Source organism: Salvelinus fontinalis, chromosome 20, assembly GCF_029448725.1.
Source record: "Salvelinus fontinalis isolate EN_2023a chromosome 20, ASM2944872v1, whole genome shotgun sequence".
In the NCBI taxonomy this organism is placed as follows: Eukaryota; Metazoa; Chordata; class Actinopteri; order Salmoniformes; family Salmonidae; genus Salvelinus; species Salvelinus fontinalis.
In genome coordinates this window covers 39,920,184-39,942,774 of record NC_074684.1, presented here as the reverse complement: position 1 = coordinate 39,942,774, position 22,591 = coordinate 39,920,184, and the positions used below count along the sequence as shown (strand labels likewise).

Below are 22,591 nucleotides of genomic sequence, written 5' to 3'. Positions count from 1 at the left end.
ACGTCTTACTGTCATGGAGCCACATAGAACCTATTATTAAAACAACAACGTCTTACTGTCATGGAGCCACCTAGAACCTATTATTAAAACAACAACGTCTTACTGTCATGGAGCCACATAGAACCTATTATTAAAACAACAACGTCTTACTGTCATGGAGCCACATAGAACCTATTATTAAAACAACAACGTCTTACTGTCATGGAGCCACATAGAACCTATTATTAAAACAACAACGTCTTACTGTCATGGAGCCACATAGAACCTATTATTAAAACAACAACGTCTTACTGTCATGGAGCCACATAGAACCTATTATTAAAACAACAACGTCTTACTGTCATGGAGCCACATAGAACCTATTATTAAAACAACGTCTTACTGTCATGGAGCCACCTAGAACCTATTATTAAAACAACAACGTCTTACTGTCATGGAGCCACCTAGAACCTATTATTAAAACAACAACGTCTTACTGTCATGGAGCCACCTAGAACCTATTATTAAAACAACAACGTCTTACTGTCATGGAGCCACATAGAACCTATTATTAAAACAACAACGTCTTACTGTCATGGAGCCACCTAGAACCTATTATTAAAACAACAACGTCTTACTGTCATGGAGCCACCTAGAACCTATTATTAAAACAACAACGTCTTACTGTCATGGAGCCACATAGAACCTATTATTAAAACAACAACGTCTTACTGTCATGGAGCCACATAGAACCTATTATTAAAACAACAACGTCTTACTGTCATGGAGCCACATAGAACCTATTATTAAAACAACAACGTCTTACTGTCATGGAGCGACATAGAACCTATTATTAAAACAACAACGTCTTACTGTCATGGAGCCACATAGAACCTATTATTAAAACAACAACGTCTTACTGTCATGGAGCCACATAGAACCTATTATTAAAACAACAACGTCTTACTGTCATGGAGCCACATAGAACCTATTATTAAAACAACAACGTCTTACTGTCATGGAGCCACATAGAACCTGTTATTAAAACAACAACGTCTTACTGTCATGGAGCCACATAGAACCTATTATTAAAACAACAACGTCTTACTGTCATGGAGCCACATAGAACCTATTATTAAAACAACAACGTCTTACTGTCATGGAGCCACCTAGAACCTATTATTAAAACAACAACGTCTTACTGTCATGGAGCCACATAGAACCTATTATTAAAACAACAACGTCTTACTGTCATGGAGCCACATAGAACCTATTATTAAAACAACAACGTCTTACTGTCATGGAGCCACCTAGAACCTATTATTAAAACAACAACGTCTTACTGTCATGGAGCCACATAGAACCTATTATTAAAACCCCCCTGGTCTTTTTGGTTGAATCCGTGTTCGAAATTCACTGCTCGACTGAGGGACCTTACAGATAATTGTATATTATTGTATGTGTAGGTACAGATATAAGGTAGTTATTCCAAAAATCATGTTGAACAATATTATTGTACGAGAGTCCATGCAACTTATTATGTGACTTGTTAAACACATTTTCACTCCTGAACTGACTTTGACATCGTGGGGTAAACAAATCTCAATTTAGTCCATTTTAAATTCAGGCTGTAAGACGACGCACGGTGGAAAAAGTCAAGAGGTGTGAATATTGTTCTGAACGCTCGATAAGACGACTCCCGCTCTAAAAACCTAATTTGCCTCGATGTCCACGAACTAGTGTTGGATGCTAATGAAAACAGGTGTCAAACACAATTACAATGAGAGAACTTACCTAGCGTACACACACACACACACACACACACACTACACACACAGCAGTACTCACCCAGTGTATACGCCAGGAAGTTGAAAAGTCCTGCAGCGACCCACACCCAGCTTGGCACATGAGTGTATCCTTCAGCTAACACACAAACACACACTGAAATCAGTTATTTTGTGGAAACATAAGTCCACATACACTGCATGACCAAAAGTATGTGGACACCTGCTGCTATAACAGCCTCCACTCTTCTGGGAAGGCTTTCCACTAGATGATGGTACATTGCTGCTATAACAGCCTCCACTCTACTGGGAAGGCTTTCCACTAGATGATGGTACATTGCTGCTATAACAGCCTCCACTCTACTGGGAAGGCTTTCCACTAGATGTTGGAACATTGCTGCTATAACAGTCTCCACTCTTCTGGGAAGGCTTTCCACTAGATGTTGGAACATTGCTGCTATAACAGCCTCCACTCTTCTGGGAAGGCTTTCCAGTAGATGTTGGAACATTGCTGCTATAACAGCCTCCACTCTTCTGGGAAGGCTTTCCAGTAGATGTTGGAACATTGCTGCTATAACAGCCTCCACTCTTCTGGGAAGGCTTTCCACTAGATGTTGGAACATTGCTGCTATAACAGCCTCCACTCTTCTGGGAAGGCTTTCCACTAGATGTTGGAACATTGCTGCTATAACAGCCTCCACTCTTCTGGGAAGGCTTTCCACTAGATGTTGGAACATTGCTGCGGGGACTTTCTTCCATTCAGCCAGAAGAGTATTAATGAGGTCGGGCACTGATGTTGGGTGATTAGGCATGGCTCGCAGTTGGTGTTCCTATTCATCCCAATAGTGTTCGATGGGGTTGAGGTCAGGGCTCTTTGCAGGCCAGTCAAGTACTTCCACACCGATCTCAACAAATCGTTTCTGTATGGACCTGGCTTTGTACACGGGGGGCATTGTCATGCTGAAACAGGAAAGGGCCTTCCCCAAAACGGTTGCTACGAGGAATAATCTAGAATGTACCTGTCTCGTTAATATTTCCCTTCTCTGGAACTCAGGGCCCGAACCATGAAAAAGCCCCAGTCCATTATTCATCACTCCAGAGAACGGGTTTCCACTGCTCCAGAGCCCAATAACGGGGAGCTTTACACCACTCCAGCCGACGCCTTGCATTGCACATGGTGATGTTAGGCTTGTGTGCGGCTGCAAGGCCATGGAAACCCATTTCATGAAGCTCCCAACAAACAGTTATTGTGTTGTCGTTGTTTCCAGAAGCAGTTTGGAACTCGGTAGTGAGAGTGTTGCAACTGAAGACAGACGATTTTTTACAAGCTATGTACTTCAGCACTCGGCGGGTCCCGTTCTGTGAGCTTGTGTGGCCTACCACTTCACGGCTGAGCCGTTGTTGCTCCACTTCACAATAACAACACTTACAGTTGACCGAGGCAGCAAATTGGACGAACTGACTTGTTAGAAAAGTGGCATCATATGACGGTGTCACGTTGAAAGTCACTGAGCTCTTCAGTAAGGGCCATTCTACTGCCAATGTTTGTCTATGGAGATTGCATGGTATTGTGCTCTATTTTATACACCGGTCAGCAATGGGTGTGGCTGAAATAGACAAATTTGAATGGTGTCCACATACTTGTGTGTGTATGTATGTACAGTGGGCTCCAAAACTACTAGCACCCCTGATGGCAACACACAAACAATACATAAACAAATATAAACAATATAAATTAGAGAGATAAAGTCAAAATACCAACATGTGAGAAATACTGTACTTTATTAACGTTTCATTGGAACTCACCAAAATCATACAATTATTTAATACAAAATAAATGTAACCAAATTCAAGGTTTCATAATTATTGTCACTCCTCATTTAGTACTTAGTGTCACCACCTCTGGCAAGGATAACAGCATGGAGTCTTTTCCTGTAATGTTTGACAAGGTTAAGGAACACATTTGGAGGGATTTTGGACCATTCCTCAATGCAGATCCTTTCAAGATCCTTCACATTCTTGGGTTTGGGCTTATCAACTGCCCTCTTCAACTCAGCCCACAGGTTTTCGATTGGATTGAGGACCGGCGACTGAGATGGCCATGGCAGAACATTGATTTTGTGGTCACAGAACCATTTCTGTGTGGATCTTGAGGTCTGTTTTGGGTCATTGTCTTGTTGGAAAGTCCACCTACGGCCAAGTCCCAGCCTTCTGGCAGAGGAAACCAGATTGTCAGCCAAAATTGCCTGATACTTGGTAGAAGTAACCAGTGCCCCTGGACCTCTGGAATGAAAACAGCCCCAAAACATCACTGACCCCCCTCCATATTTCACCGTGGGTATGAGGTGCCTCTCCTCTGGAATTAAAACAGCCCCAAAACATCACTGACACCTCCATATTTCACCGAGGGTATGAGGTGCCTCTCCTCTGGAATTAAAACAGCCCCAAAACATCACTGACACCTCCATATTTCACCGTGGGTATGAGGTGCCTCTCCTCTGGAATTAAAACAGCCCCAAAACATCACTGACCCCCCTCCATATTTCACCGTGGGTATGAGGTGCCTCTCCTCTGGAATTAAAACAGCCCCAAAACATCACTGACCCCCCTCCATATTTCACCGTGGGTATGAGGTGCCTCTCCTCTGGAATTAAAACAGCCCCAAAACATCACTGACCCCCCCCCCCCCTCCATATTTCACCGTGGGTATGAGGTGCCTCTCCTTGTATGCATCTCTGTTGACGCCAAACACGCCGATGCTGTATCTGACCAAAACTTTTATTGGTCTCATCTGACCGGAGCACCTTCTTCTAGTCATAATTAAAATGACGTTTGGCCAACTCCAAGCGTCTGTGTCTTGGGGTCATTAAGGGCTTTCTTCTGGCAACCCTTCCAAAGAGCCTGTGGTTGTGGAGGTGGCGTCTGACGGTGCTTTATGAAACCTGGTGACCCCAAGACGCCACCAAGGCCTGCAAATCTAGTTCACAGTGATTCTTGGGGATTTTGTTGCTTCTCTCACCATCCTCCTGCGCGTCAAAATGCATTTGCGTCCTCTACCCGTGAGGTTTTCAACTGTTCCATATCTTTTGAATGTTTAAATAATTGCCCTGAGCCCTGCTCAGTGGTATATTCAATCGTTTGTGGATCTTCTTGTAGCCATTACCAGATTTATGCAGGTCTACGACCATTTGTCCCTTCTGAACTACCAGTTCTTTTGTTTTCTTCATGGTGTTGGATGACAGTTGGATATTTCATGTGTGTTACCTCCTTTTTATACCCTAGTGAAACAGGAAGTGATGTAATGGCTCAATATAGTTCCTTAAGACTCAGATAAACATAAAATAAGTGGAATTTAATTTGTGGATTAATTTTGGTAGATGTTATTTACAATAATCTTTAAGGGTGCCATTAATTGTGAAACCTTGATTTGGAGGACATTGATTTTTGTATTCAATTCTGGTTGGCTCCAATGTTCCATTGAAACATTAATACAGTACAGTATTTCTCACATGTTGGTATTTTGAGTTTATCTCTATAATTATAATGATTTGTTTAAGCATTGTTTGTGCATTACCAGTCAGGGGTGCCAGTAATTTGAGCCCACTGTATATAAAGTATATAAGTCTGTAAGTCCATTGTTGCATCAACTAGTCCTTTCATGAGTCATTTGAGGGTGTGTGTGAGGGTGTGTGTGTACACTGTGTTTTGAGTAGGTTGTAACCCTTTGGTCATGAAGGAAACATGTTCCAGTGAGCACTGGACTTTACACACACACACACACACCTGCACATACACACACACCTGCACCACACACACACCTGCACCACACACACACCTGCACCACACACACACCTGCACATACACACCCCACACACACACACCCCACACACACCTGCACCACACACACACCTGCACCACACACACACACACCTGCACATACACACCTGCACCACACCACACACACACACACCTGCACCACACACACCCCACACACACAGACACACCTGCACCACACACACACACACACACCTGCACCACACACACACACACACACCTGCACCACACCCCACACACACACACCTGCACCACACACACCTGCACCACACCCCACACACACACACATGCACCACACCCCACACTATCACACACGGCGGTTGGCATACCGGATGCATCAAAGTGGTAGTCGTAGAAGGACAGCATGAGGAAGTTGAAGACCAGGAACATGAAACCAGTGAAGGTGATGAGGTTAGGAGCTAACCATCTGGGCATCACCTGGAAAAGAGAGAGAGGGGGGGGGAGAGGGGGAGAGAGGGGGGGTGGGGTGGAGAGAGAGAGAGGGGGGAGAGGGGGGGGTGGAGAGGGGGGGGGGGAGAAAGTAGAGGGAGAGGGTTGGAGAGAGAGAGGGAGAGGGGGGAGAGAGGGAGAGGGATGGAGAGAGAGAGGGGGAGAAAGTAGAGGGAGAGGGTTGGAGAGAGAGAGGGAGAGAGGGGGGGAGAGAGAGGGGGGGAGAGAGGGGGGGGGAGTAGAGGGAGAGGGTTGGAGAGACGGGGGAGAGAGAGGGGGGGAGAGAGAGGGGGCGAAGTAGAGGGAGAGGGGGAGATAAAGTAGAGGGAAGGAGAGACTGAAAATAAACTTTTCTCCTAAACAGTGTGTCTAAACTCTGGTGTCCAAACACTTGTCCTGTCTGAGGACCAACTAGGTTCACCCAGCGCCCCCTAGACCTTCTGTCTGAGGACCAACTAGGTTCACCCAGCGCCCCCTAGACCTTCTGTCTGAGGACCAACTAGGTTCACCCAGCGCCCCCTAGACCTTCTGTCTGAGGACCAACTAGGTTCACCCAGCGCCCCCTAGACCTTCTGTCTGAGGACCAACTAGGTTCACCCAGCGCCCCCTAGACCTTCTGTCTGAGGACCAACTAGGGTCACCCAGCGCCCCCTAGACCTTCTGTCTGAGGACTAACTAGGTACACCCAGCCACATAATAATACACACAGGCACAAACCACCTGAGAGCACAGCATGAAAGGGTGGCCACAGCACTGAAGGGAGTGATTGAAAAAGTTTCTTCTGTTTTCCCCAATGCACAAGTGGTTATATCCACCCTGCTACCACAATAAGACTTCAATACAGCGGGTAAATGCAAGTATTTCCCATGACTGTGCCTCAAAACCAAATGTTTACCTGGCCCACCACTCCACCCTGGACCAGCCTTTACGACCATGTCCACCTCTACAAGGCAGCAGAGCCCACCTTTATGACCATGTCCACCTCTACAAGGCAGCAGTGCCCACCTTTACAACAAGTGTAGCTTTAATTTGGTATCTTTCATGTGTGATTTAATGAAAGTTAGATTTTTATAGTAATTTATTTGAATTTGGCGAACTGCATTTTTACTGGCTTTTGGCCAAGTGGGACGTTAGCATCCCACATATCCCAGAGAAGTTAAGGCACCAGCTGTCAGAGCAGCTCATAGATTACTGCACCTGTACATAACCCATCTATAATTTAGCCCAAACAACTACCTCTTCCCCTACTGTATTTATTTATTTTGCTCCTTTGCACCCCATTATTTATATCTCTACTTTGCACATTCTTCCACTGCAAATCAACCATTCCAGTGTTTTACTTGCTATATTGTATTTACTTCGCCACCATGGCCTATATATTACCTTCACACCTCACTTGCTCACATTGTATATAGACTTATTTTTCTACTGTATTATTGACTGTATGTTTGTTTTACTCCATGTGTAACTCTGTGTTTTTGTATGTGTCGAACTGCTTTGCTTTATCTTGGCCAGGTCGCAATTGTAAATGAGAACTTGTTCTCAACTGGCCGACCTGGTTAAATAAAGGTGAAATAAAAATTAAAAAAATTAAAAAAACGGTAGGCTTCAAGTGTACTCTTACGGTAAGTACACCTATAGCTCATCCCTCGGCAGTACTGTACTTTATCACTGACCTCAACCCAGAGTCTCTCAGTGTTCAGTCAGCCCACTGACACCCCTATCAGATCACAGCAAAATCACAATCTACTTGAAAAGAGTAGTACTCAACCATGAGGCATCAAAGCCAAAGGAACTGCATACTATGAGAGATGCTATCGATGGAAGGAGTGTAGGAACCTACCAAAAAACTACTGGCCAACAACAAATCCAATCCCTCCTAGACAATTTCCTGGACAAAATGTTTTCCTGCCTTAGTGAAGGTTTAAACTAAGCAGTAGGAAGCCTGGACAATATATTTGACCTATCAGCATATCAACATTTATATTCCTGGCAGAAAACCTAAGACAACTAACAATGAGAAACAACGTGAAGAGTTATCTATTCAAAACACAGATGTATGGCTAAACCACTTCTCCAATCGTTTTGGCTCTATAAACTAAGAACCAAGAGCAAAAACATACACATGATCATTTACTAAGCTATCATCTATTAAAGACTACCAGAACACACTGTATTCTCGAATTACATTGGATGAGCTACAGGACAAAATACAAACCCTCCAACCCAAAAAAGGCCTGTGGTGTTGATGGTACACTAAAATAAATGACTAAAATATAAAGACCACAAATTCACATGGACTATTCTTAAGCTCTTCAACATTATCCTCAGCTCTGGCATCTTAATATTTGGGAACTAAGGCCTGATCACACCCAATCCACAAGTGGAGATAAATTTGACCTCAATAATTACCATGGAATATGCTGATGACTTGTATATTTCATCAGTGAAAACAATGTCAATTGACTTTTTACCAAAATACCGTACGAGAGACCACGTATTCAACCTGCTCACCCTGATTGACAAACAAAACAAAAAGCAAAGTCTTCTCCATGCTTTGTTGATTTCAAAAAGCTTTTGATTCAATATGGCATGAGGGTCTGCTATACAAATTGATGGAAAGCAGTGTTGGGGGAAAGCATATGACACAATAAAATCTATATACTTAAACAACAAGTGTGCGGTTAAAATTGGCAAAAGAAACGGAAACTTCCTTCCCACAGGGCCGTGGGGTGAGACAGGGACGCAGCTTAAGCCCCACCCTATTCAACATATATATCAACAAATTGGCGAGAGCACTAGAACAGTCTGCAGCACCCGGCCTCACCCTACTAGAACCTGAAGTCAAATGTCTGCTGTTTGCTGATGATCTGGTGCTTCTGTCACCAACCAAGGAGGGCCTACAGCAGCACCTAGATCTTCTGCACTGATTCTGTCAGTGAGTCTCAGTAAGACAAAAATAATGGTGTTCCAAAAAAAGTCCAGTAGCCAAGACAACAAATTAAAATTCTATCTAGACACTGTTGACCTAGAGCACACAAACATAATTATATATACACTACCAGGCAAAAGTTTTAGAACACCTACTCATTCAAGGGTTTTCCTTAATTTTTACCATTTTCTACATTCAAAACTATGAAATAACACATATCGAATAACCAAAAAAACAAAAAAAAGTAAGTTTTTTTAGTAACCAAAAAAAAGTCTTAAATCAAAATATATTTTATATTTGAGATTCTTCAAATAGCCACCCTTCGCCTTGATGAGACATTTGTACAATCTTGGCATTCTCTCTGATATGCTTTTCCAAAAGTCTTGAAGGAGTTCGCACATATGCTGAGCACTTGTTGGCTGCTTTTCCTTCACTCTGCGGTCCAACTCATCCCAAACCATCTCAATTGGGTTGAGGTCAGGGGATTGTGGAGGCCAGGTCATCTGATGCAGCACTCCATCACTCTCCTTCTTGGTTAAACAGCCCTTACACAGACTAGGGGTGTGTTGGGTCATTATCCTGTTGAAAAACAAATGATAGTCCCACTAAGCCCAAACCAGATGGGACGGAGTATCTTTAAAAGTGTCTTCAAAGTTTCTCCATCAAAGACCTATATAATAGGCAGTGTCTCTGAGGAAGGCCTCTTAAAATTGTCAAAGACTCCAGCCACCCTAGTCATAGACGGTTTTCTCTGCTACCGCACGGCAAGCGGTACCGGAGCGCCAAGTCTTGGACCAAAAGGCTCCTTAACAGCTTCTACCCCCAAGTCATAAGACTGCTGAACAATGAATCAAATGGCCACCGGACTATTTACATTGACCCCCACACCTCCATTTCGTTTTTTGTACACTGCTGTTTATTATCTATGAATGGCCACTTCACCCTACCTACATGTACAAATTACCTCTAACCTGTACCCCCCCCCACATTGACTCGGTACCGGTATCCCACCCACATTGACTCGGTACCGGTGCCGCCCCCCCCATTGACTCGGTACCGGTGCCCCCCCCCCATTGACTCGGTACCGGTGCCCCCCCCCCCATTGACTCGGTACCGGTGCCCCCCCCCCATTGACTCGGTACCGGTGCCCCCCCCACATTGACTCGGTACCTGTGCCCCCCCCACATTGACTCGGTACCTGTGCCCCCCCCACATTGACTCGGTACCTGTGTCCCCCCCCCCACCCACATTGACTCGGTACCTGTGCCCCCCCCACATTGATTCGGTACTGGTATCCCCTCATTATTGTTATTTTATTGTGTTACTTTAGTTTATTTGGTAAATATTTTCTTCACTCTTCTTGAACTGCACTGTTGGTTACATGGTAAGGTCTACGTATTTGTCGCAGGTGACAAATAAAGTTTAATTTGATTTGTTCTAAAACTTTTGACCGGTAGTGTACCTGGGCCTAAACATTAACACCACAGATAACTTCCACAAGGCTGTGAACGTTGAGACAAGACTACGCCATCGAAAGGAACATAAAACTCAACATCCAAATTAGGATCTGGCTAAAAATACATCAATCAGATGTAACACATTGTCCTTTATGTTTGAGAGGTCAACTCGCCAAACAAAAATTCACAAAATGGGACAAATAAAAAAAATGACATCGACTGTCTTCTCTTGAGAGCCAGGTCTGCCTATGTGAAGACTGGCTATGTGCATGAGGTGGAAACTGAGCTGCACTTCCTAACCTCCTGCCAAATGTATGACCATATTAGAGAGACATATTTCCCTGAGATTACACAGATCCAGAAAGAATCTGAAAACAAATCAAACACTGATAAACTCCCATATCTACTGGGTGAAATACCATAGTCTGCCATCACACCTGTTGCCATGACAAAAGGGTAACCAGTGGAGCACCAACATTGTAACTACACCCTATATTATTCTGTTTATTTATTTTACCTTTCATATTAAAACTACTTGCACATTGTTACAACACTGTAAATAATATAACATGTGAAATGTCTGTATTCTTTGAAAACCTTTGTGAGTGTAATGTTCACTAATGTTTCCCTTGTTAATTTCCCTTTAATTTGTCGTCTATTCCATTTTGCTTTCGAGATGTGAACATGTATTTCCGCTGCCTATAAAGCCCTTTCAATTGAGAGAGAGAGAGCGAAGGGTAGAGGTAGAGAGAGGGTCACGGTTATTGTATCTCAGCAGACAGAGGAAACCTCATTAATCATGCACAGGCCTCATTATCATAATACACACACACTGTAGTCATAGTCACAATAACCTGTGTGTGTGTGTGTGTGTCCTCACCTTGACGACAGAGTTCCAGAAGGGGTGCATGACGTAGACTGACAGGGGGTTGGAATCCACCGCACTATACTGAAGACAGGAGAGAAGAAAAGAGAAAGTGAGGAGAGAAGGGAAGGATGAGAGGAAAGAAGGAAGAGAGTGAATGGAGGATTGTTCCTTCATATTAGTTCATTGTTTGCCTCGTGTTGAACAGAGCTATGTCATGTTGAGTGGGCATTATACAGTTGAAGTCGGAAGTTTACATACACTTAGGTTGGAGTTATTAAAACTCGTTTTCTTGTCAACAAACTATAGTTTTGGCAAGTCGGTCAAGACATCTACTTTGTGCAGGACACAAGTAATTTTTCCAACAGTTGTTTACAGACAGATTATTTCACTTATTGAATTGTGATACAGGCCTACACTGTATCACAATTCCAGTGGGTCAGAAGTTTACAAACACTAAGTTGACTGTGTCTTTAAACAGCTTGGAAAATTCCAGAAAATTATGTCATGGCTTTAGAATATGCTAATTGACATCACTTGAGTCCATTGGAGGTGTACCTGTGGATGTATTTCAAGGCCTACCTTCACACTCAGTGCCTCTTTGACATCATGGAAAATCAAAAGAAATCAGCCAAGACCTCAGAAAAAGAATTGTAGACCTCCACAAGTCTGGTTCATCCTTGGGAGCAATTTCCAAACACCTGAAGGTACCACGTTCATCTGTACCATCAATAGTACGCAAGTATAAACACCATGGGACCACACAGCCGTCATACCGCTCAGGAAGAAGACTCGTTCTGTCTCCTAGAGATGAACGTACTTTGGTGCGAAAAGTGCAAATCAATCCCAGAACAACAGCAAAGGACCTTGTGAAGATGCTGGAGGAAACAGGTACAAAAGTATCTATATCCACAGTAAAACGAGTCCTATATCGACATAACCTGAAAGGCCGCTCAGCAAGGAAGAAGCCACTTCTCCAAAACCGCCATAAAAAAAGCCAGACTATGGTTTGCAACTGCACATGGGGACAACGATCGTACTTTTTGGAGAAATGTCCTCTGGTCTGATGAAGCAAAAATAGAACTGTTTGGCCATAATGACCACCGTTATGTTTGGAGGAAAAAGGGGGAGGCTTGCAAGCCAAAGAACACCATCCCAACCGTGAAGCACGGGGGTGGCAGCATCATGTTGTGGGGGTGCTTTGCTGCAGGAGGGACTGGTGCACTTCACAAAATAGATGGCATCATGAGGAAGGAAAATTATGTGGATATATTGAAGCAACATCTCAAGACATCAGTCAGGAAGTTAAAGCTTGGTCGCAAATGGGTCTTCCAAATGGACAATGACCCCAAGCATACTTCCCAAGTTGTGGCAAAATGGCTTAAGGACAACAAAGTCAAGGTATTGGAGTGGCCATCACAAAGTATGTGAAAGGAAGGAGGCCTACAAACATGACTCAGTTACACCAGCTCTGTCAGGAGGAATGGGCCAAAATTCACTCAACTTATTGTGGGAAGCTTGTGGAAGGCTACCCGAAACATTTGACCCAAGTTAAACAATTAAAAGGCAATGCTACCAAATACTAATTGAGTGTATGTCAACTTCTGACCCACTGAGAATGTGATGAAATAAATAAAAGCTGAAATAAATCATTCTCTCTACCATTATTCTGACATTTCACATTCTTAAAATAAAGTGGTGATCATAACTGGCCTAAGACAGGGAATTTTTACTAGGATTTAAATGTCAGGAATTGTGGAAAAACTGAGTTTAAATGTATTTGCCTAAGGTGTATGTAAACTTCTGACTTAAACTGTATATACACAGGCAAGTGTGCATATACAATACAGACACACACAGATCTGGGGTGAGAGAGCCTCAGTGGGATATCAGATCGGGCGTCTTCTCTTCATTCTATCACCATCTCTGTCACTCTCTCTCTCTCCCTGGCACAACAAGAGTGACTTTGGACCCCATGCGCAAACTAGACCTTATGAACCAGACAACACTATCTTGTTCCCCTCATAAACCAGACCTGACAGTAACCGATCCTAAGAGATCAACAGTATTCATTTGGACAGCTGGATGTTCAGGGTTGCCACTGACAGCTAGCTGGCGAGTTAACGTTGGCTACATCAATCACCAATCACCAAGGTGTTTTCTACAGGAACACACCTGATTTTGTCCAATAGACACATCTGTTTGGACTAATTATTACTCCCCGTCTACATTCCTCTCTCTCTCCTCATACCCAACCCAGAGAGCTCTGGGTCCATATTCATTACCCCATCTACATTCCTCTCTCCTCATACCCAACCCAGAGAGCTCTGGGTCCATATTCATTACCCCATCTACATTCCTCTCTCCTCATACCCAACCCAGAGAGCTCTGGGTTCATATTCATTACCCCATCTACATTCCTCTCTCTCCTCATACCCAACCCAGAGAGCTCTGGGTTCATATTCATTACCCCATCTACATTCCTCTCTCTCCTCATACCCAACCCAGAGAGCTCTGGGTTCATATTCATTACCCCATCTACATTCCTCTCTCCTCATACCCAACCCAGAGAGCTCTGGGTCCATATTCATTACCCCATCTACATTCCTCTCTCCTCATACCCAACCCAGAGAGCTCTGGGTCCATATTCATTACCCCATCTACATTCCTCTCTCTCCTCATACCCAACCCAGAGAGCTCTGGGTCCATATTCATTAAGCATATTCTGTTAAAAAACATTTCTTCAATAAGAAAGCAAACAGGGAAAGACCTGAATTTGTCCAATAGAAAGTCTCAGTGGCAGCTGCTGTTATGATATACTGGGCCTTCAGAAAGTATTCACACCCCTGGACACATTGTGTTCCAGCGAACACAACACAATGGGAAAAAATGGATTCCATTGAGATGTTTTGTAACGTGCCTAACTACACACAATACCCCATCATGTCAACGAGGAATTATGTTTTTTCTAAATGTTCAATTCATGAAAAATGAAAAGCTGAAATGTATTCAACTGCTTAGTTATGGCCTAAATAGACTAAAATAGTTCAGGAGTGAAAAAGTGCCTAATAAGTCACATAATAAGTTGCATGGACTCTGTGTGCAATAATAGTGTTTAATATGATTTTTGAATATAACTACCTCATCTCTGTACCCCACACATACAATTATCTGTAATGTCCCTCAGTCGAGCAGTGAATTTCAAACACAGATTCAACCACAAAGTGGGAGGGAGGTTTTCCAATGCCTCGCAAAAGGCACCTATTGGTAGACGGGTAAACATTTTTAAAGCAGACATTGAATATCCCTTTGGGCATGGCGAAGTTATTAACTACACCTTGGACAGGAAGGAAATCACTCAAGTATTTCACCAAGAGGCCAGTAGTAACTTTAAAACAGTTACAGGGTTGAATGGCTGTGATAGGAGAACACTGAGGATGGATCAACAACATTGTAGTTACTCCGCAGCACTAACCTAATTGATAAAGTGAATAGAAGGAAGCCCATATAGGATTAAAAAAAAATATTCAAAAACATGCATCCTGTTTGCAACAAAAAACTAAAATAATACTGCAAAATATTTGACAAAGCAATTCACTTTTTGTCCTGAATACAAAGTGTTATGTTTGGGGCAAATCCAATACATTACTGAGTACCACTCCACATATTTCCAAGCATAGTGGTGGCTGCATCATGTTATGGGTATGCTTGTCATCGTTAAGGACTGGGGAGTTTTTCAGGATAAAAAAATAAAATGGAGCTAAGCACAGGCAAAGAAAATGGTTCAGTCTGCTTTCCACCAGACACTGGGAGATGAATTCACCTTCCAGCAGGACAATAAACTGAAACACAAGGCCAAATCTACACTGGAGTTGCTTACCAAGACAGCGAATGTTCCTGAGTGGCCAAATTACAGTTGACTTAAATCTGCTTTGAAATATAAAGCAAGACTTGAAACAGGTTGTCCAGCAATGATCAACAACCAATTTGACAGTTTGAAGAATTTTGAAAATAATGGGCAAATATTGTACAATATAGGTGTACAAAGCTCTTAGATACTTACTCAGAAAGACTCACAGCTGTAACCACTGCTTCATTTTCTATACATTTGCAAAAATAATGGGGTGTTGTCATTATGGGGTGTTGTGTGTAGATGGGTGAGACAAAATGATCTATTTAATCCGTTTTGAATTCAGGCAGTAACACAACAAACTGTGGAGTAAGTCAAGGGGTATGAATACTTTCTGAAGGCACTTTTGTGGAGATGGGAAACGTCATTGGAATAGTATTAACGGCCATTGTGTAAGTGCATCGTCAATGGCCCGCACAGTGCATTCTGGGAGATTCGGGGACAAGGAGCGCTCTCCTTCAAGGAGTCAATTGGGCACTAGCTCAAAAACCTAATATTAGCAGGAATTTTGTCAACAAGAAGTATAGGACATTACTTAGAAAACATTTTGAGTAGCGAGAAAATGAACGTGTTGTGCGTGATAGCTTTGGAATAGTGACATGACCTACTTGAAGAAAATAGGCAGGTATCTTGACTCATACCTGTGTTTGTTCTGTACGATTACGGGCCGCTGAAATTCATACATCTTATTGAATACAACCACTAACTTTTTCCTAACTTGTGTTGCTCGTACAACTTAAACTGAGAAGGAATTGGCACATCCATATTCGCGCTGAGCAACACAAATTAGGAAAAGGTCTAGTTGTACTCAAATAAAAGTTTAAACCGACTGATGGTGACTAAATGTTGTTTCTAATCCTGCAACCAGTTATGAAAACAACTCCTCCTCGATATGGAGTGGCGATGAGGAACTCTGGGGACCCGTAGTGTCAGGAAGTCATTTAGCCATTCATTGCGGTCATTGCAATCCGTAGAGTTGCCATTTTCTCGTGTCAATTAACTTTTGACGTTCCTGGATTACCCATTATATGAATAAAGTCTGATTTAAATCAACAAATAGAATTGTCAGTTGAAAGAATATGAAGGGAACAAGATTGTATACATAGCTCTGGATGTGTTGGCAAAATCACTACATATCCCATCAAGCCAAGCGGGGAGACCCTGCCCATTTTCATAGTTCCATGACCAGTCAGAAATGTCCAGGTAACCCTACACCAATGACGCCGGCGGATCTCAAAACTGAATTTGGATCCACATTAAGGAGCAATTATGTCCTTCGCCACCAGAGGATGAGCGAGTGGGTGTGTCGAAAGGAAAGTAGTGCGTAAAGGAGTGGGCAGTGTCAACGCGCTCTGCCATAGGTTAGACCAGTGGTCCCCAAACTGTGGGGCGCTGAGGGTTCGGAGGAGGGGAGCAGTGTCAACGGGCTCTGCCATAGGTTAGACCAGTGGTCCCCAAACTGTGGGGCGCCGAGGGTTCGGAGGAGGGGAGCAGTGTCAACGGGCTCTGCCATAGGTTAGACCAGTGGTCCCCAAACTGTGGGGCGACGAGGGTTCGGAGGAGGGGAGCAGTGTCAACGCGCTCTGCCATAGGTTAGACCAGTGGTCCCCAAACTGTGGGGCGCTGAGGGTTCGGAGGAGGGAAGCAGGTGTCTTCCGTTTCTGACCACTGCGAGTTTGGAGTTATGTTTCTAAGCCAGAGATCAGTCAGTCATATTTCACTGTTTTACACAAATAATTGTACATTTTCAGTTATAAAATTGAAGATTGTTTATTTTTGATTAAAAGTATTTATGATGGATGTACTGTTGCTTCATGCATTGCATGCGTGCTTACTGTCACCCTAATATTAGCTACAACCATTAGGTAGCTACTTCCCACGCCGCTGCCGGACAGTAGTGCTTGTCAAGCGGGAGCGAAGGGCACTGTGTCCCGGTGCTGTCGTTCATGCTCTCCCCATTGAGTAGTGGACTGTATGTAGGCTATGTATCAAGGTGACATCTAGATGGTTACCAATATTAGTTATCAATATCACCACGCAAAACGTCCTTGAGTGGCTACAAATGTGCCCAATTACCCACTCCTTTCGACACACCAGCTCGCCCTTACTCCGGTCGTCATATCAGGCTGCAGCTACCCATACTTGGCTAATCAGGAAGTAGCATTCTGGTGGGAAATTGTGTTTTATAAATACAGTACGCATATTTTCCCCGTTCTTTGCCGCCACTAAATAGTTAAGGAGGAAATCGTTAAGGAGGTGAGGTCTTTACAGCCTGAATGGAGAATTGTTATGTACCCGCTGTGCATATCAAGCCCACTAGCGGATGTTTTGGAATTCACCACATAGAGTACCTAACTAACTAGTTAGCGAACGTTACGTTAGCCAATGTTGACAGGTCGCATATCGGCCAGATCACATAATACACAACCAGTTTGTCTATGCCAGTTACAATATGAACCCAGCCATATGAGCTGACGTTAGCGAAATGAAGGTAATTTCCCAGAATGTTCAGCGCCCGATAATGATGGTGGTGTAACTTAACATCAAACACTAGCTAGCTAACCAGGTTTGCATGCTAACGTCTACACGCGTTGTCAACAGCTAGCTAGAAAAGCAGTGAGAAGCAGTCCTTTCTCTTAACGTTACCTTGTACTTGTCGAAGCCCGACAGTTGGTCCCGAGTGACATATTCGTACAGAGCCATGTTGGCAACTCACAGGATCTATTCTAACTAGCTAGCTAGCTATCTGAACATTAGCTATTGGCTTCTCCGATCTCTGTTCCGCGTACCGCAAAAGCGAAGCACCATCTAGCTAGTTAGCTAACCAGCTACCCCTCACGCCGGCTAGGCGACAGATCCACGTCTCGGCCACTCCTCTCCTTCCAGTCCCATGCAGCCGGACACCACTACCGCCCCCTCTGGCTTGGAGGACCAACTGTATCAAATCTAAAATATTCATTCATTTTCAATTATGAAAATCTAGATTGAGATTGTATATTAAAATATTCATAAGTGATTTTGAGTCGTCCCTGTATCCCAGTTTTTGTTAGAAATCATGGAGTGTGTTCATAAATTCATCAGTTATTCTGCGCTCTGGCACATTCGGACGAGTGCTCTGAAACCGGATTAGATAGCCAGAGGGAATGTACGAACGCACCCAATGTGACGCCATGAGCCGCCGTATGAACGCCTTTCCCGTGGCTCCTCCCCTCTCTCTACGTTGACGTGGCCCTCTGTGCTAGTCGGAAGCGAGAGAACCGGAAACCGAGGATAGTATCACACATCAGAAAGCCAAACTGAATCTGCAACCAACTAAAATACACATAAACAAGGAATAACGTAAGGATTGAATTCTCTCTTTTTGCTGAAATGTCATCGTATTATTTTGCCATAGTAGGTGATGCCTTCCTATCCGATTTCCTATCGAGTTTTTATGTGTGCAATGTTGGCTAAGGATGCAGCTCACACAGTTGCTCACCAACGTTAGATAAGGAACTATCACCTGTGTCTAAAAAATTAGGATAGCCATAATCATGTTATTTTTTTAACTATTCATAATGTGCCATTGCCTTGGCGGCCAACCCTCCAGGTGCTGCTCACGTTAGCTAGATAGCTAGGTAGTTGTTGTCCGATGTCAATTCACGAATGAATGGCGGGTAGGTAAGTAGATAGCTACTTAACTTGTGTTCAGTTCCTTGCCTGTCATGGACGACCAGGGGTGTAATCATTACGCCAATTCTGTTGTAAAAAGTTTCCCAAAACAAACAGTTTACCCCAAACGTAAAAACGCAAACGAGTTTCTAGAATGGTGGTATAATGTGTGTTTCTGCCCCCCCCCCCCCTCCATAATGGTGGTATAATGTGTGTTTCTGCCCCCCCCCCCATCCATAATGGTGGTATAATGTGTGTTTCTGCCCCTCCCCCCTCCATAATGGTGGTATAATGTGTATTTCTGCCCCCCCCCCTCCATAATGGTGGTATAATGTGTGTTTCTGCCCCTCCCCCCTCCATAATGGTGGTATAATGTGTATTTCTGCCCCCCCCCCTCCATAATGGTGGTATAATGTGTGTTTCTGCCCCCCCCCCTCCATAATGGTGGTATAATGTGTGTTTCTGCCCCCCCCCCTCCATAATGGTGGTATAATGTGTGTTTCTGCCCCCCCCCCCCCTCCATAATGGTGGTATAATGTGTGTTTCTGCCCCTACCCCCTCCATAATGGTGGTATAATGTGTGTTTCTGCCCCCCCCCCCCCCCCCCCCCCTCCATAATGGTGGTATAATGTGTGTTTCTGCCCCCCCCTCCAGAATGGTGACTGACGTGCAGCTGGCCATCTTTGCCAACATGTTGGGTGTGTCTCTGTTCCTGCTGGTGGTCCTATACCACTATGTAGCCGTCAACAACCCCAAGAAACTGGAGTAGAACAGACCTGTCCAGAGGAGGAGAGATGGAGGTGAGGAGAGGGGGTGGGAAAGAGGAGGAGTGAGGAGAGGGGGTGGGAAAGAGGAGGAGTGAGGAGAGGGGGTGGGAAAGAGGAGGAGTGGGGAGAGGGGGTGGGAAAGAGGAGGAGAGGGGGTGGGAAAGAGGAGGAGAGGGGGTGGGAAAGAGGAGGAGAGGGGGTGGGAAAGAGGAGGAGAGGGGGTGGGAAAGAGGAGGAGAGAGGGTGGGAAAGAGGAGGAGAGATGGAGGTGAGGAGAGGGGTGGGAAAGAGGAGGAGTGAGGAGAGGGGGTGGGAAAGAGGAGGAGTGAGGAGAGGGGGTGGGAAAGAGGAGGAGTGAGGAAAGGGGGTGGGAAAGAGGAGGAGTGAGGAGAGGGGGTGGGAACGAGGAGTGAGGAGAGGGGGTGGGAAAGAGGAGGAGAGATGGAGGTGAGGAGAGGGGGTGGGAAAGAGGAGGAGAGATGGAGAGGGGGTGGGAAAGAGGAGGAGTGAGGAGAGGGGGTGGGAAAGAGGAGGAGTGAGGAGAGGGGGTGGGAACGAGGAGTGAGGAGAGGGGGTGGGAAAGAGGAGGAGAGATGGAGGTGAGGAGAGGGGGTGGGAAAGAGGAGGAGTGAGGAGAGGGGGTGGGAAAGAGGAGGAGTGAGGAGAGGGGGTGGGAAAGAGGAGGAGTGAGGAGAGGGGATGGGAAAGAGGAGGAGTGAGGAGAGGGGGTGGGAAAGAGGAGGAGTGAGGAGAGGGGGTGGGAAAGAGGAGGAGAGATGGAGGAGTGAGGAGAGGGGGGTGGGAAAGAGGAGGAGTGAGGATAGGGGTGGGAAAGAGGAGGAGTGAGGAGAGGGGGTGGGAAAGAGGAGGAGTGAGGAGAGGGGGTGGGAAAGAGGAGGAGTGAGGAGAGGGGGTGGGAAAGAGGAGGAGTGAGGAGAGGGGGTGGGAAAGAGGAGGAGTGAGGAGAGGGGGTGGGAAAGAGGAGGAGTGAGGAGAGGGGGTGGGAAAGAGGAGGAGTGAGGAGAGGGGGTGGGAAAGAGGAGGAGTGAGGAGAGGGGGTGGGAAAGAGGAGGAGTGAGGAGAGGGGGTGGGAAAGAGGAGGAGTGAGGAGAGGGGGTGGGAAAGAGGAGGAGTGAGGAGAGGGGGTGGGAAAGAGGAGGAGAGATGGAGGTGAGGAGAGGGGGTGGGAAAGAGGAGGAGTGAGGAGAGGGGGTGGGAAAGGTGAGGAGAGAAGGTGGGAACGAGGAGGAGTGGTGGGGGGGTGGGAAAGAGGAGGAGGGGTGGGGGGGTGGGAAAGAGGAGGAGGAGGGGTGGGGGTGGGAAAGAGGAGGAGTGGTGGGGTGGGAAAGAGGAGGAGTGGTGGGGTGGGAAAGAGGAGGCGTGATGGGTGGTGGGAAAGAGAAGGATGGGGGAGTGGAAGTGAGGAGGAGGTTAGGGAGAGGAGGAGGAGGTTAGGGAGAGGAGGAGGAGGTTAGGGAGAGGAGGAGGAGGTTAGGGAGAGGAGGAGGAGGTTAGGGAGAGGAGGAGGAGGTTAGGGAGAGGAGGAGGAGGTTAGGGAGAGGAGGAGGAGGTTAGGGAGAGGAGGAGGAGGTTAGGGAGAGGAGGAGGAGGTTAGGGAGAGGAGGAGGAGGTTAGGGAGAGGAGGAGGAGGTTAGGGAGAGGAGGAGGAGGTTAGGGAGAGGAGGAGGAGGTTAGGGAGAGGAGGGGGAGGTTAGGGAGAGGAGGAGGAGGTTAGGGAGAGGAGGAGGAGGTTAGTGAGAGGAGGAGGAGGTTAGGGAGAGGAGGAGGAGGTTAGGGAGAGGAGGAGGAGGTTAGGAGGAGGAGGAGGAGGTTAGGAGGAGGAGGAGGAGGTTAGGGAGAGGAGGAGGTTAGGGAGAGGAGGAGGTTAGGGAGAGGAGGAGGTTAGGGAGTAGAGGAGGTTAGGGAGAGGAGGAGGAGGTTAGGGAGTAGAGGAGGTTAGGGAGAGGAGGAGGAGGTTAGGGAGAGGATGAGATTAGGGAGAGGATGAGGAGGTGGTTAGGGAGAGGAGGAGGAGGAGGTGGTTAGGGAGAGGAGGAGGAGGAGGTGGTTAGGGAGAGGAGGAGGTGGAGGAGGTGGTTAGGGAGAGGAGGTGGTTAGGGAGAGGAGGTGGTTAGGGAGAGGAGGTGGTTAGGGAGAGGAGGTGGTTAGGGAGAGGAGGAGGTTAGGGAGAGGATGAGGAGGTGGTTAGGGAGAGGAGGAGGTTAGGGAGAGGAGGTGGTTAGGGAGAGGAGGAGGAGGAGGTTAGGGAGAGGTGAAGAGGGTCTGAAGAAAGGGATGATAACCCTGCTAGTCAGCCATTGGAGGCCACAGATATTGGTATCAGTCTACCCTACCAGTGTTCTCACCATCCTGTCAGTGTTCTTTCGTCCCAAATGGAATCTTATTTAGAATTTAGTGCACTACTATAGACCAAAGCCCATAGGGTCAAATATAGGGAATAGGGTGCCATTTGGCCATCAGGATGTGACTTGACTTCTTCTCTCTCTTCACAGGTGGCTGAAGAGGAGCAGTGAGATGCCATACGGCTGCATGCATTAGGGCTGTCTCATTCTGTGCAGGTGTTTTCTAATAAAATGACTCTACAAACGCCTGTCAGTTTATTGTGTGGTGATTCATTAGAAAGCCTTGTTCATTTTGATACAAAAATGACAAACATTACATACAAATATGAATATCACCAAATATGGACACTCAAGGATGGAACTTAATGATTTTTTTAAAGGGACTTTTATACCACAATTTCTACTGGCCTGCGTCCAAAATCTGCCATGGGATATTTGAGGAGACAAACATGTTCTACTAGCCTGGTCTGAAAAATGTCATATCTTGATTACCACCACTGTGTACACTATACAGAACACGTCTCAGAGCTGTCTGCCAACATGTATTTAGTAACTATACAGAACACGTCTCTGAGCTGTCTGCCAACATGTATTTAGTA

At 45.4% G+C, this 22,591-nt stretch overlaps 2 protein-coding genes across 2 annotated transcripts in view; one reads left to right on the top strand and one right to left on the bottom strand.

Annotated features, from left to right (window-relative positions):
• Positions 1–18,091, bottom strand: part of selenoi (selenoprotein I) — a 103,323-nt gene extending 85,232 nt beyond the window's left edge. Inside the window, exons 1-4 of the mRNA XM_055873399.1 lie at positions 17,858–18,091; positions 11,317–11,385; positions 5,927–6,035; positions 1,828–1,902 (exon numbers count right to left, since the gene is read on the bottom strand). Of these exons, the coding sequence (XP_055729374.1) occupies positions 1,828–1,902; positions 5,927–6,035; positions 11,317–11,385; positions 17,858–17,914 (310 nt within the window). The 5' untranslated portion in view covers positions 17,915–18,091. The remainder of the gene's footprint in view (positions 1–1,827; positions 1,903–5,926; positions 6,036–11,316; positions 11,386–17,857) is intronic.
• A 342-nt stretch (positions 18,092–18,433) lies between these two features.
• ost4 (oligosaccharyltransferase complex subunit 4 (non-catalytic)) lies at positions 18,434–22,240 on the top strand. Its single transcript, XM_055873545.1, has 3 exons — positions 18,434–18,550; positions 19,517–19,662; positions 22,143–22,240. Exon 2 carries the CDS (start codon positions 19,518–19,520, stop codon positions 19,629–19,631), a length of 114 nt encoding a protein of 37 aa, XP_055729520.1. The 5' UTR covers positions 18,434–18,550; position 19,517; the 3' UTR covers positions 19,632–19,662; positions 22,143–22,240.
• Positions 22,241–22,591: the final 351 nt, after the last annotated feature.